Source organism: Chlorocebus sabaeus, chromosome 28 (genome assembly GCF_047675955.1).
Source record: "Chlorocebus sabaeus isolate Y175 chromosome 28, mChlSab1.0.hap1, whole genome shotgun sequence".
Lineage (NCBI taxonomy): Eukaryota > Metazoa > Chordata > Mammalia > Primates > Cercopithecidae > Chlorocebus > Chlorocebus sabaeus.
In genome coordinates, this window is record NC_132931.1 from 14,397,929 (window position 1) to 14,411,680 (window position 13,752).

General features: G+C 46.3%; 1 protein-coding gene across 3 annotated transcripts in view; it reads left to right on the forward strand.

Annotated features, from left to right (window-relative positions):
* The window catches only part of BAIAP2L1 (BAR/IMD domain containing adaptor protein 2 like 1), a 109,733-nt gene that overhangs the window by 33,978 nt on the left and 62,003 nt on the right, over window positions 1-13,752 (forward strand). For 2 of the 3 annotated variants that reach the window (XM_037990359.2, XM_037990360.2), the window contains exons 2-3: window positions 3,625-3,700; window positions 11,318-11,404. In XM_037990359.2, the coding sequence (XP_037846287.1) occupies window positions 3,625-3,700; window positions 11,318-11,404 (163 nt within the window). Of the gene's footprint in view, window positions 1-3,624; window positions 3,701-5,594; window positions 5,718-11,317; window positions 11,405-13,752 lie in introns of those variants that run through there. The other variant, XM_037990361.2, reaches the window with a different exon arrangement.

The following is a 13,752-nucleotide window of genomic DNA, read 5'->3' on the forward strand; positions in this document are numbered from 1 at the left end:
CCCAGCTACTTGGGAGGTTGGGGCAGGAGGATCACTTGAGCCTGGGTGGCAGAGCCAGGATCACACCACTGCACTCCAGCCTGGGCAGCAGAGTGAAACTCCATCTCAAAAACCAAACCAAAACAAAACAAGATACATGAACATGCCCTGAGAAATTAAGGTATATGAAATTAAAAAAATAGAATTGGAACATAAAGTTGAGGATATCTGTTTGAGTTGTAGAACAAAAATACAGAAAGCAGAAAATCAAAAAAGGGTAGAGAATAAATCCAAGATATATAAAATCTTCATCAGAGTTCCAGAAAGAATGAAGAGACAGGAAATAAAACAGGAACGATATTTGGACCTGAAGGACATAATTCTCCGCATGGCTAGGGGTCCCACTGAGTATCCAGTAAAATAAAAACAAACAAAAAAACACTGGGACAGACCATGGTGCAATTTCAGAACACAGAAATCAAGAGAAGGCTTCCAGAAATAAGCTTTAAAAAAAAAAAAAAGTCACATCAGAAGAACTGGCAGCTGACTTCAGCAGACCCAGATGCTAAAGACAGTGGAGTAATATCTCTCTCTCTCTCTTTTTTTTTTTTTTTTTTTGAGACATTGCCTCACTGTCACCCAAATTGGAGTGAAGTGGTGCAATCACAACTAACTGCAGCCTCAAACTCCTGGGCTCAAGTGATCCTCCCACCTCAGCGTCCCAAGTAGCTGGGACCACAGGCACAAGCCACCACACCTGGCTCATTGTTTTTATTTTTGTAGTGATAGGGGGTCTTGATATGTTGTCCAGGTGGGTCTGGAACTCCTGGGCTCACGCGGTGATCCTCCCACTTCAGCCTCCCAAAGTTCTGGGATTACAAGCATGAGCCACCACGCCTGACCAAGTGATATCTTAAAAATTCTAAGGAAACTAGGTTCAATCTACTCTGCTCTACTCAGCAAAACAGCAAACAAATGTTAAGGTAAAGGTAATTTCAGACACATGGGGACTCAGATTTACCTCTCATGCATCAGTTCTTAGATCATTTTTGGAGCGTGATCTCCATTTTGGAGAAAGAGGAAGATGTGGACTTGGCTGACAAGAGCCCTGCCACAGGCCACCAGGAGGGCCATGCTAGGGCAACCGTGACAGTCAGGCCACACTGAGCAAGGTGGTGGAGAGTCCTCAGAGGAAGTCGAGGGAAAAACGGAACGGGCGATTCGCTAAGAGTTTTGTACACTGGAAAAATAACACCGATAGGCCTCAGCCAAGTCTAATACGGCATGAGGACAAGTTTAAGGTAGATAAACAGAAAACTAAGCAAAGGTGGCGGGGTGGAAAGAAACAATTATCCATCCCAGGAAAAACAGCCAGGCTGTACCGAGAAAGGGAACCGTCAGCCTTAGTACAAAGTCATAATGAACACTAGAGTCATCAGGAAAGTGCCATCTAATTGCACAGAAAGTCCCCTGGAAAGGAAGACCGAGAGGTATAGAGACCCGAGACCTCATCTGCTGTCGTCGGAAGCTGCAGTTACTCTCCAAAATCAAGAAATCAAGAATATTAAATATATATATATATATATATATATTCAAAACTGTAGCAATAAATACAAGAATAGGAGTGTAGTTGAAAGTGCTCTTGGGTGTAAGACCAGGGCTATGGAAAGGTCAAGGCATGGGTTGTTTTGTGTCGTTATCGCTGTTTGATTGAAAACAAGAGTCATCCTATTCTCTGTCTCCTCTTGATTCATTTATTCTGAAGGGTATGTGTGTAAAGCACCTGCCTCTTTGAATGTTGCGTAGTAGTTCATTCTTTTTTGTATCGGTCATCTATATAAATGGAGTATGCTTTTGGGGAAGGGGTCGATGAGACTTGAATGATCTCTTTGGGGTGATTAATATCGTGAAGCTTATTGTTCCTGGACGGAACAAACACAATCGCCACATGTTGTGAGTCGTGAAGTCTGAGTACCATAGGAATGACTTATTGTCTGTACTTCAAAGTTAGGGTATTTTAAAATTTAGACCCACATCCCAAATAGTTGTTTGTCTTATACTTATTCTAGCATTTGTCTTATACTTATTCTAGCATTTGTCTTTATGACTTTCTAGTGAGACAGGAAGAACACGTGTTAAAATGAAACCTGGCCATGGCCTGCACCATGAAATCTGTGAGAGGGAAACTGTGCCGTCTCATCCTTAGCTGCATGTGCAGGGCCTGGCCCATGGTAGTTACTCCACATTCCCTCAGTGAATAAACTAATCACTGGAAAAATGCCAGGGAGGCGGGTGTGGTGGCTCATGCCTGTAATCCCCGCACTTTGGGAGGCCAAGGTGGGCAGATAACCTGAGGTCAGGAGTTCGAGACCAGCCTAGCCAACATGGCAAAACCCTGTCTCTACTAAAAATATAAAAATTAGCCAGGTGTCAGCCGGGCACGGTGGCTCATGCCTGTAATCCCCGCACTTTGGGAGGCCAAGATGGGCAGATAACCTGAGGTCAGGAGTTCAAGACCAGCCTGGCCAACATGGCAATACCCTGTCTCTACTAAAAATATAAAAATTAGCCAGGTGTCGGCCGGGCACGGTGGCTTATGCCTGTAATCCGAGCACTTTGGGAGGCCAAGGCGGGGAGATCACGAGGTCAGGAGATCGAGACCATCCTGGCTAACACGGTGAAACCTCGTCTTCACTAAAAATACAAAAATTTAGCTGGGCGTGGTGGTGGGCGCCTGTAGTCCCAGCTACTTAGGAGGCTGAGGCAGGAGAATGGTGTGAACCGGGGAGGCAGAGCTTGCAGTGAGCCGAGATGGCGCCACTGTACTCCAGCCTGGGCAAGAGTGTGAGACTCCATCTCAAAAAAAAAAGTTAGCTGGGTGTGGTGGTGGGCTCCTGTAATCCCAGCTGCTCGGGAGGCTGGGGCAAGAGAATTGCTTGAACCCAGGAGACGGAGGTTGCATTGAGCCGAGACTGCGCCACTGTACTCCAGCCTGGGTGACAGAGTGAGACTTCGTCTCAAAAAAAAAAAAAAAAAAAAAAAGAAAGAAAGAAAAATGCCGGGGACACCCAGAAAGAACTTTCCAGGCAGGCCTGTGTCCTGGGGCCGTCAACAACATGCCACCAGCGCCCCCTTCCATGTCCCTCCCTGCCCACACCCCTATAATTAGGCAAAGTAAAAACAAAAATTCCTGGAAGTTTCTATTCAATGGATAGAAATTCATTGAAATCTATTGTAAACATTGCCTTTGTAATTAAATACAGAGAGCTGATCCTGCACTGGCGTTCCTTAACGCTAGAATATGAGAACCATTAGCAATCCACTCAAACCCAAGAGGATGCCAGGCCCACAGTCCCTGCAGGGGATGGTAGAGACATGAATGCCTGCTGCCTACTCCGATTATAGCAGATTCCAGGCAGCTCCTTGGGAAACTGAGAACTGTCAGGGTTACGGGCACCTTGCCTCCTGCGAGCCCTGTTCCACTGGGTAAGGGAATAGGTGTTCTTCATGGTTTTTGCATCAGCATTTATCACTTTGTAGACTGTGCTATTAGGCGTCCATAGCTATCCTGGTCCGCACAGCAACAAAATCTGAAGATGATTCGGTTTATTGTTTGTTTATTAATTTGTGTGTTTTGTTTGGCAGAATGTTATGGAACAGTTCAATCCTGGGCTGCGAAATTTAATAAACCTGGGGAAAAATTATGAGAAAGCTGTAAATGGTAAGTCTTTTTCTGAATTGATTATATATAAAGCCACTCAGTAAATATTTAATTAGTTTCAAATACTTAGTATTGAATTTTTAAATACTTTTAAGTGGCAAAAATTGTTTACAACGAATGCAATCTACACAGCTTTGCAATGACCGTACACAATGATGTTAGCGTATTTGAAACAGGTCGATTGAATGAAAGCGAGGCTACTCTAAGTGATGTCTTTTAGCTATAAAACCATGCTTTCTGCTTTTTAAACCAAATTCTTAGTAAACGAACAAATATAAAATGTGTACATAAGACATTTATAAGTTAGTGTCCTACAGCACAGAAATTGCTCTCCTTTTATGTATATAAAAGAATTTCTTGTCTTTAGACGTATCACGTTTTTCATCTTTTTTTCCCCCAATGTGTCACTTTTGATAGTAACATGAGAAACATTATTTTTAGCCTGTATGAAATTAGCTGAACGTGGTGGCGCACACCTGTAGTCCCAGCTACTCAGCAGCGTGTGGCGGAGTGATCACTTAGGTTGAGGCTGCAGTGAGCTGTGATCGTGCCGCTGCACCCCAGCCTGAGCAACAGAGTAAGGGCCTGTCTCAAAAAAGAAAAAAAAAAAAAAAGTTTTTTTTAGCCTGCATGGAAAAACATCTAAATTAAACGGCTGGACTTAGATTCTCATGTCAAAATCTATGCTTCATTTAAAATGAACTTGAGTATTGGTGTTGGCCTGTCTTTGTGAACCAGAGTTGTTAGTTTAAGAGATTTGTGTTTAGGAAGCTGATATGCATTTTCCTCCTGAGAGGCGAATGTTGTTAAAACGCATCAGTGATCACCTTAAAAACTTAAAATGCTAGCAATCACCAAATTCTAACATGGTCAAGACAGTTCTCCCCCAAAATGTAGCAAGTGTCACCCCAAAACATTCAGACCCCAGTTTCATCCTCTCCGACGGTTCTACTTACGTCACCAAGTAACATAAGTAGAAATGTAGTTTCTGACAGTTAGATTTGAAGGCAGCTTCAGATCAAGTTTTACATCTTTTTCTTATCTCTTCTTTCTTTCTTTTTTCATTCTTGCTCTGTCACTCAGGCTGGAGTGCAGTGGAGCAATCTCGGCTCACTGCAACCTCTGCCTCCTGGGCTCAAGCGATTCTTCTGCCTCAGCCTCCCAAGTAGCTGGGATTACAGGTGTGCACCACCATACCTGGCTAATTTTCGTATTTTTAGTAGAGACGGGGTTTCACCATGTTTGCCAGGCTGGTCTCGAACTCCTGACCTCAGGTAATCCACCCTCCTCAACCTCCCAAAGTGCTAGAATTACAGACGTGAGCCACCACGCCCAGCCTCTTAGGTATATTTTTTGTCATACCACACCTTTGGTTGCTCCCTGTTGATATTTTGAAAATAAACCTGTGGCCTCATACACGCTCAGCATGAACCTGCCCCAGGAAGGGGCATGAGCTGGCTAGACTGTGGGCTCTGGGTGAGGAGGAACGTCGTTGTGTGTAGTCGCTGGAAAAGTAAACTGCTCATTCACTCTCTTCTGCCTCGCTGTGCTTTCGGGGATTTCAGCGACAGGAAGTGCAGCAGGTCTGGGATTTTGCTCCCTTGCCCTCCAGCAGTCCCCGTGACTTCTGCAGGTGCCCCCGTCCTCCAGAGAGCCAGAGCCATGCACTTCTGACTCTCCCTCGAAGATTGCTTAGTCACAAGGCCACAGAGTCATTGCTTTAGATGTCCTTGTGAAGGAAATCACTGTGACCTGCAGGATTTTTTTTGTTTGTTTTTGTTTTTTTCTTTCTAGCATGAGCTGCCTCTTTTTTTTTTCTTTCTTTCTAGCATGAGCTGCAGAGTTTTACAAGGTGAGCCAGTGAGCTGCCTACAGCTTAGCTTCCTGCTAACAAGGCTTCTCCCCAAAGGGCTCTCGCCACTTTAGCACCTCCTGGGGAGTATTCTGTGCTTCAGAAAGTATTTCCAGAATTTCTACAGGCCATCTGGTCGTGCCTCTGCTGAAGCCATTGAGAAATGTAGGTAAATGTGTAAAGACCTTGGTGAGAATTTGGAAATAGTTGAGGCTGCTAGGTGTGCAGTCTACAGTTATGTTAGAACACAAGGCAGTCTGGGCGTGGTGGCTCGTGCCTGTAATTCCAGCACTTTGGGAGTCTGAGGCAGGAGGATAGCTTCAGCCCAGGAATTCGAGACCCCATCACTACTAAAAAAATTAAAAATTAGCTCGAGCCGGGCACAGTGACTCACGCCTGTAATCTCAGCAATTTGGGAAGCTGAGGTGGGCAGATCACCTGAGGTCAGAAGTTGGAAACCAGCCTATCCAACATGGTAAATCCCTGTCTCCACTAAAAATACAAAATTTAGCCAGGCATAGTGGCACGTGCTTGTGGTCCCAACTACTTGGGAGGCTGAGGCAGGAGAATCACTTGAACCTGGGAGGCAGAGGTTGCAATGAGCCAAGATTGTGCCACTGCACTCCAGCCTGGGCAACAGAGTGAGACTCGACTTCAAAAAAAAAACCTGTCTCAAAAAAAAAAGTTAGTTGGGCATGGTGGCATGCGCCTGTGGTCCTACCTATCAGGAGGCTGGGGTGGGAGGATTGTTTGAGTCCAGAAGTTCGAGGCTCAGTGAGCTGTGATTGTACCTCTGCACTCCAGCCCAGGAGGCAGAGCAAGACCCTGTCTCAAAAAAATAAAAATTAAAAAAAGGAATCCAGGTCTGCAGGTGAATGGCTAGTAGCATTGTACAGACCAGTGTCAAAGAATTTGAGTGGTGTGGGTTGGTGTGGACTGGAACAGGACGGAGGCCCTGCAGGAGCTGAGCTAGCTGCCAGATGTTAGGTTTCAGCAGGCAGACACTGCCGCACGCATAAAAGATAGCAAGTCAGCCGGGCTCGATGGCTCTCACCTGTAATCCCGGCACACTGGGAGACTGAAGCGGGCGGATCTCAAGGTCAAGAGATCGAGACCAGGCCGGGCGCGGTGGCTCACGCCTGTAATCCCAGCACTTTGGGAGGCCAAGACGGGCGGATCACGAGGTCAGGAGATCGAGACCATCCTGGCTAACACGGTGAAACCCCGTCTCTACTAAAGAAATACAAACATTAGCCGGGCGCGGTGACGGGCACCTGTAGTCCCAGCTATACGGGAGGCTGAGGCAGGAGAATTGCTTGAACCTGGGAGGCGGAACTTGCAGTGAGTGGAGATGGCGCCACTGCACTCCAGCCTGGGCAACAGAGCGAGACTCCGTCTCAACAAAAAAAAAAAAAAAAAAAGAGATCGAGACCAGCCTGGCCAACGTGGTGAAGCCCTATCTCTGCTAAAGATACAAAAATTAGCCATGTGTGGTGGCAGGCGCCTGTAATCCCAGCTACTTGGGAGGCTGAAGCAGGAAAATCGCTTGAACCCGGGAGGTGGAGGTTGCAGTAAGTAGAGATCGCACCACTGCATTCCAGCCTGGCAACAGAGCAAGACTCTGTCTCAAAAAAAAAAAAAAAAAGCAAGTAAGCCAGGACCTGGGGTCCACACTGGCATGGGTGGCACACTGTTGGGGAGTGGGCGGGATAGGGTTAGATCACTGTGCACTTGAATGCGCACATCAGAGCTTGTTATGCTGTGCCACACTGCGTACCTCGCTGCCCCCAAACGTGGTGGCTTCAGACAGCAACAGCTGCTTATTTCTCCTGTAAAGGCAGGGCAGTTCTCCAGACCCTCGGGACTCACTCCTGTACCTGCAGTCATCTGTGGCCCGTGCGGGGCCGTGGGCTGGATGCACCCCCGCAATGGGGTCTTTCCTCTTCAAGGAGGCCAGACGCGGCCCTCACTCCATAGCAGTGGTGTCCTAAGCGTATAAACCCCAGTGCCAGCACCTCTCAAGCCCCTGTGGGAGTCATGCTTGCTGATAACCTGTGGGTCAAAGCGGGTCCCATGGCCACACCACTCGGTAGGGGACCACATATGCTGGGAATTCTGGGAGGTGTGATTCCTGGAAGGCCATTACTGTAAAAATCTACCATGGGCTCTGAGGTGTGTGACCTTACCTCACGGGCAGTGGGAGGCCACCAAAGGCTTTAAGCAGAATGTTCACCCAATGAAACCGTATTTTAAGGAAAAAATATCAGGTAGATGTGCATAGATTAGACTGAGGAAGTAGTTGGCTAACCACTAAAATAGAACTACACTAGGTATTGTGGCTCATGCCTGTCATTCCAGCACTTTGGTAGACTGAGGTGGGAGGATCGCTTGAGCCCAGGAGATCAAGACCAGCCTGGGCAACATAGTGAGACCCTGTTTCTAGAAAAAATAAATTAGCTAGGTGTGGTGGCATGCACCTGTAGTCCCAGCTACTCAGGAGGCTGAGGTGGGAGGGCTGCTTGAGTCCAGGAGGTTGAGGCTGCAGTGAGCTGTGATCACACCACTGCACTCCAGTGTGGGCAACAGAGTGAGACCCTGACTCTTAAAACAACAACAACAAAAGAATATGCCTCTTTCCTTAAAACAATAAGTAGTAGAAAATAACGTGCTCACAAAAGGGAGGCAAAATTATGAAAGTATTAGTTACCTCTTCTGGCTAAATTTTATAATTTTCAAGTTGCCTTATCATAGCAAAGATATTTTACAAGACCAAGAAGGTTACATGGTTTTCAATGTAAGTCAACAGTTAATGAAAAATTGTGATTTCATGTGTGGATACAAACCAAACATTCTGTTGAAATATTGTGTAATCCTGCATGCGATTCCACCACTAATTTGCTTTTCAGATTATCAGTGCTTTACAACTTAAAATCTTCATACTAAGATGTTACATCTTACAACTTGACAGTTTCCTGGCTACACACCTTGTTTTTAGGTGGAGTCACTTCTTTCTTAGTGCTAGCCAAGACCAAAGAGTCAGAAAGCACCATCATTTAGAGCTGAGGAAGTGAAGTGCCCAGCCAGAGCTGTGTGCCTTCCCGCTGACTCAACATTGACCTTGGGTATGTCCCAGAATATCTCCACCCCGCTGCCCTTAGAGCAACGACGGGCTGATGACATTACGAACTATGTCTCAACATCATTGGCTAGATTAAGTATATCTGTAAATGCTAATTGCTATTGTTCTTTTTACATTTACACTTTAAGGTTATTCTGAGTCTTACAATGGCACAGTAGCTAGAGTATTGCATTTCCTGAAGTTGGATACATATATAGTAAAAACCATAACTTATATATATACATAAATATATATATAAGTTATATATTTATATATTATATATGTATTTATAGAAAATATATATTTATATATTTTTTTGAGACTGAGTCTCACGCTGTCACCAGGCTGGAGTGCAGTGGTGCCATTTCAGCTCACTGTAACCTCTGCCTCCTGAGTTCAAGCGATTCTCCTGCCTCACCCTCCCGAGTAGCTGGGACTACAGGCATGCACCACCATGCCCAGCTAATTTTTGTATTTTTAGTGGAGACGGAGTTTCACCATGTTGGCTAGGATGGTCTCAATCTCTTGACCTCGTGGTCCTTCCGCCTCAGCCTCCCAAAGTACTGGGATCACAGGCGTGAGCCACAGCGTCCAGCCATAAATTTTTAACTCTACAGTAAATCCTCAAGTAGATTAATTTGCCAGAAAAAAAAAATACTACTGTCTTGACTTTTCATACCTTCAGCTGGACCTTCACATGAATTAATTCTGTGGCTAACAACTATAATCCAAGCACTTTGGGAGGCTCAGGCAAGAGGATGGTTTGAGCCCAGGAGTTCAAGACCAGCCTGGGCAGCAGGCTGGAGTATAGTGGTACAGTTGTGGTTCTCTGCAATCTTGACCTTCTGGGCTCAAGCGATTCTCCCACCTCAGCCTCCTGAGTAGCTGGGACTATAGGCATGTGCCACCACCACCATGCCTGGCTAGTTTTTTTTATTTGTTTTTAATAGAGATGGGGGTCTCCTTATGTTGCCCAGGCTGGTCTTGAACTCTTGGGCTCAAGTGATCCTCCTACCTCAACCTCTCAAAATGCTAGGAGTACAGGTATAAGCATTGCACCCAGCCCCTTCATTTTTTTTTTTTTTTTTTTTGTAATTAGCCAGGAATGGTGGCACGTCCCTGTAGTCCCAGCTACTCGGGAGGCTGAGGCAGAAGGATCCTTTGAGCCCAGGAGGTCAAGGCTGCAGTGAGCCATGATTGTGCCACCGCACTCCAACCTGGGTGAAAGAACAAGACTCTGCCTCTAAAAAAAATAAGTAAAATAAAATCCACCTTGTTAAAACAATTGCCCATTATACATTGGGGCATTGCAGCTGGTATAGCCTCTGGGATTTCCAAGGGCTCCTTTAGCTCCAAAACCATGTGGTCTCCAAAGCTCCAATAGAAACTGATTTCTGTGTCTGAAACCAATCTTACAGTAAAATTCCAAATAAATGCTTTTCTCCAAAATTACAGTGACCAGTCTGGGTCTGTATCATACACCTTCAGTACCTTCAAACCTAGATTGTAAAGTGAAAAAAGTGTATTAGTAGCTTCCATTTGTTTGTCCATCGCTCACATTCTTAGGGCATCTTAAGGACGAGCAACCTTTGTTTCAGAAAGGGTAAGTAATTTGCCCCAGGAGGTCACGTAGTTATAATTTAGTCTTCAGAATCAGTTTGAAGGGGGCAGTATTATTTTTAAGATAATTAGAACCCACCTTGTAGCAATAAAAGTTTTCCTGTCTTTGCCAAAAAATAAAAAAATGTAGAGGATTCAGTTGTTTTTTTCAGACAATTGTATTGCTTTTTGGAAAGATAATATATTTCAGATTTCATATATTCTCTCCTGGCAACAAATAGGTTGATTGGTTGTGGCTCAAAATGTCTTTTTCAATAGAAAAATGAAGCACTGCCGTCAAAGGACCAGACTCCTAGACTACCTCACACAACTCCTCCTGACTAAGCATGTTGCAGACCTGGAGTGCTGGAGAAGAACTAGCTCAGAAAAGATTTCTGGCTGGAGAGGATGTGTTTCTTTTTTTATTTTTATTTTTGAGACGATATCTGGCTCTGTCACCCAGACTAGAATGCAGTGTCATGATCTCAGCTCACTTGCAACCTCCACCTCCTGGGCTCAAGCGATCCTCTCACCTCAGCCTCCCAAGTAGCTGGGACTGCAGACACACTCCACCATGCCTGGCTAATTTATGTATTTTTTTTTTTTTGTAAAGGCGGGGTTTTACCATGTTGCCCAGGCTGGTCTCAAACTCTTGAGCTCAAGCAATCCTCCCGCCTCAGCCTCCCAAAGTGCTGAGATTACAGGTGTGAGCCACCATGCCCAGCCAAAGCCCTAGTTCAACGTTAGGAACACATCCACTCTGAAACTGGCATCAGGAGCAAGCAGAGCCTTCTCTGGACCTTCAGCCCCTGCTGCTGAAGGTTCCCCGGGGCTGGGCAGAGACAAGGATCTCATGTGACTGTCCCTTGGCTGGGGGGCCTCCACCCCAGTGCAGCTCTCAACACAGGCCTTACCTCCTGAGAGCCACACCTGCCACGGCCCAAACCTTGTGGCCAGAAGGGACCGAGGGGTGTTTGGGAGAAAACTTATGTCGCTTCCTCCTTTCCTTGTCTAAGTGACGATTTTGTGTGTCACCTTTCGTGTCTAGCTATGATCCTGGCAGGAAAAGCCTACTACGATGGAGTGGCCAAGATCGGTGAGATTGCCACCGGGTCCCCCGTGTCGACTGAACTGGGTGAGCCATCTGTCCCTTTATACGTAAACCCCACTTGTCATCCCGCGAACCCCGATAGAAATGCGTGGGACGGCCCAGTCCAGAACAGAGGAGAGATCTGGGCCAGCATGCTGCGGTTCTGCTTCACCGCGGTCTGTGGAAATTGATGCTTAGTCGGAGGGTGGGCTGGGGCTGGTGCCGGAGGCCGAGTGGAGGCCTTGCTTTCTGGCCAGCCTCCCTGCTCTCCTAGGAACTTGAGCTTTTGCCCTGGGTGCCTGGGCTCTCACCCTTCCCCCTGGGAGTTTGACCTACATTCCTGATGGGCGAGCAGGGCCTCCTGGAGCCTCGGGCTGCGGCCGGAGTGTTTCCTGTGACTCACCTAGTAGAAAATCCAACTCCTTTACGTTGCTCTCTTGGCCATTGCCTCTTCCCTGGTTGCTTTCAGCTGTGATTTTTCCGGTTCTGCTGGTATGAATCGCTCTCCTGTGCAGGCCGAGAGGGCGGTCACACCCCGGGCAGTGCCCGCTGCCGAGGGGATCTGGGCTTCTGTTTACAGAACACTTCACCGTTGAGGGGGAAAGGTGGGCTTTTAAAACAGCCCCACACAGCACTTTCATTTAAAAAACGTGTTGAATATGTTTTATTGTACAAAGGGTAAAATTTCTGGCTTGACCAGAGGAAAAATCATGGTAAAGTGTGTGTGTGTGTTTAAAGAAAAGTGCATCCATGTCCAGTTAAGAAGTAGGAAGGGGAAGCAGAGGAGTGGGGGGGCCTCACCAAGGGAAGGTGCGGGCAAGCCACATGGTTTCTCAATGGAGCTGTCCTGAGGGTTTTTAGGATTGTTTAGGAAGCTCTTAACTGACCCATAAAAGACAGGAACAAATGAGAGGCCTGACAGTGGAGTTAGGGAGCTGGGCTGTTGGGTGCAGAGGCGATCTGGGTCCTCACGGTCTCTGAGGACTTTGCACTTGAGTTTATAAAGCCATAGGCACACGGTAGACCATATGCTGGAAGTGATGTCCTGTTAGCGAATAAGTCAGTACTGCCAGAAAGAGATCTAGATGTTTTTTATTTTTATTTTTTTTATTGAGACAGAGTCTCGCTTGTCGCCCAGGCTGGAGTGCAGTGGCATGATCTCGGCTCACTGCAACCTCTGCTGGCCAATTTCAAGTGATTCTCCTGCCTCAGCCTCCTGAGTTGCCGGGACTACAGATGCCTGCCACCATGCCCAGCTAATTTTTTTGTATTTTTAGTAGAGACGGGGTTTTGCCATGTTGGCCAGGCTGGTCTCGAACTCCTGACCTCAGGTGATACTCCTGCCTCAGCCTCCCAAAGTACTGAGATTATAGGTGTGAGCCACTGCGCCCAGCCTAAATTTATTTATTTATTTATTTATTTATTTATATACACTATTTTATATTTATGTATTTATGTTAGAGATGGGGTCTCTCTGTGTTGGCCAGGTTGGTCTTGAACTCTTGGCCTCTAGTAGTCCCCCCGCCTTGGCCTCTCAAAGTGCTAGGATGACCGGCCTCACCCAGCCCAGTACTGCTATATTTAATGGACTCAATTACATGCAGAAGTTTTCCAAAATCCTGCCTGTGCCCTGGTTGGTGCCATAATCCTGCATGTGCCAGCGAGGACTGAACCGTAGTAACTCTGTTCCAAGCACGATGAATGTAATAAAATACGGAGGCTGCTGGATGTAGACAGAAGCAGACAGCAAAATCTAGGATGTTTGGGGGAGTTGTTGAGATGATTATAGGGTTCCAAAAATAGCATAAATAAAAAGTAACATCCTATTGGTGTCATGCCTCAGAAAGAGAACATGCGTGACCCTTACATTAAAACATATGGCGCTCCGACTCACCACACCCAGTTTGCCTTTTTAATGTTTTATGGGTCCTGCCACTGTTTAAATAAGACTTCTGCTCCACACCTTACTTGAGTCAGCCGTGAGTTCCTAATGTTGAAACAGCTATTTCCACAGCAACTATGTTGGTATAAACAACACAGGCTTAGAACTTTCATTTCAGTGAGGAAAATATTTTGCGATGGTGAAATTTCTTTCATGTGCATGCATATATATATGGTGTATTTTTTGTTTGCTTTTGTTTGTTTGTTTTTTGAGATGGAGTCTCACTCTGTCACCCAGGCTGGAGTGCAGTGGCATGATCTTGGCTCCCTGCAGCCTCTGCCTCCAGGGTTCAAGCAATTCTCGTGCATCAGCCTCCTGAGCAGCTGGGATTACAGGTGCCCGCCACCATACCCGGCTAATTTTCCTATTTTTAATAGAGACATAATTTCACCATCTTGGCCAGGCTGGTCTCGAACTCCTGACCTCAGGTGATCCACCCGCCTCCGCCTCT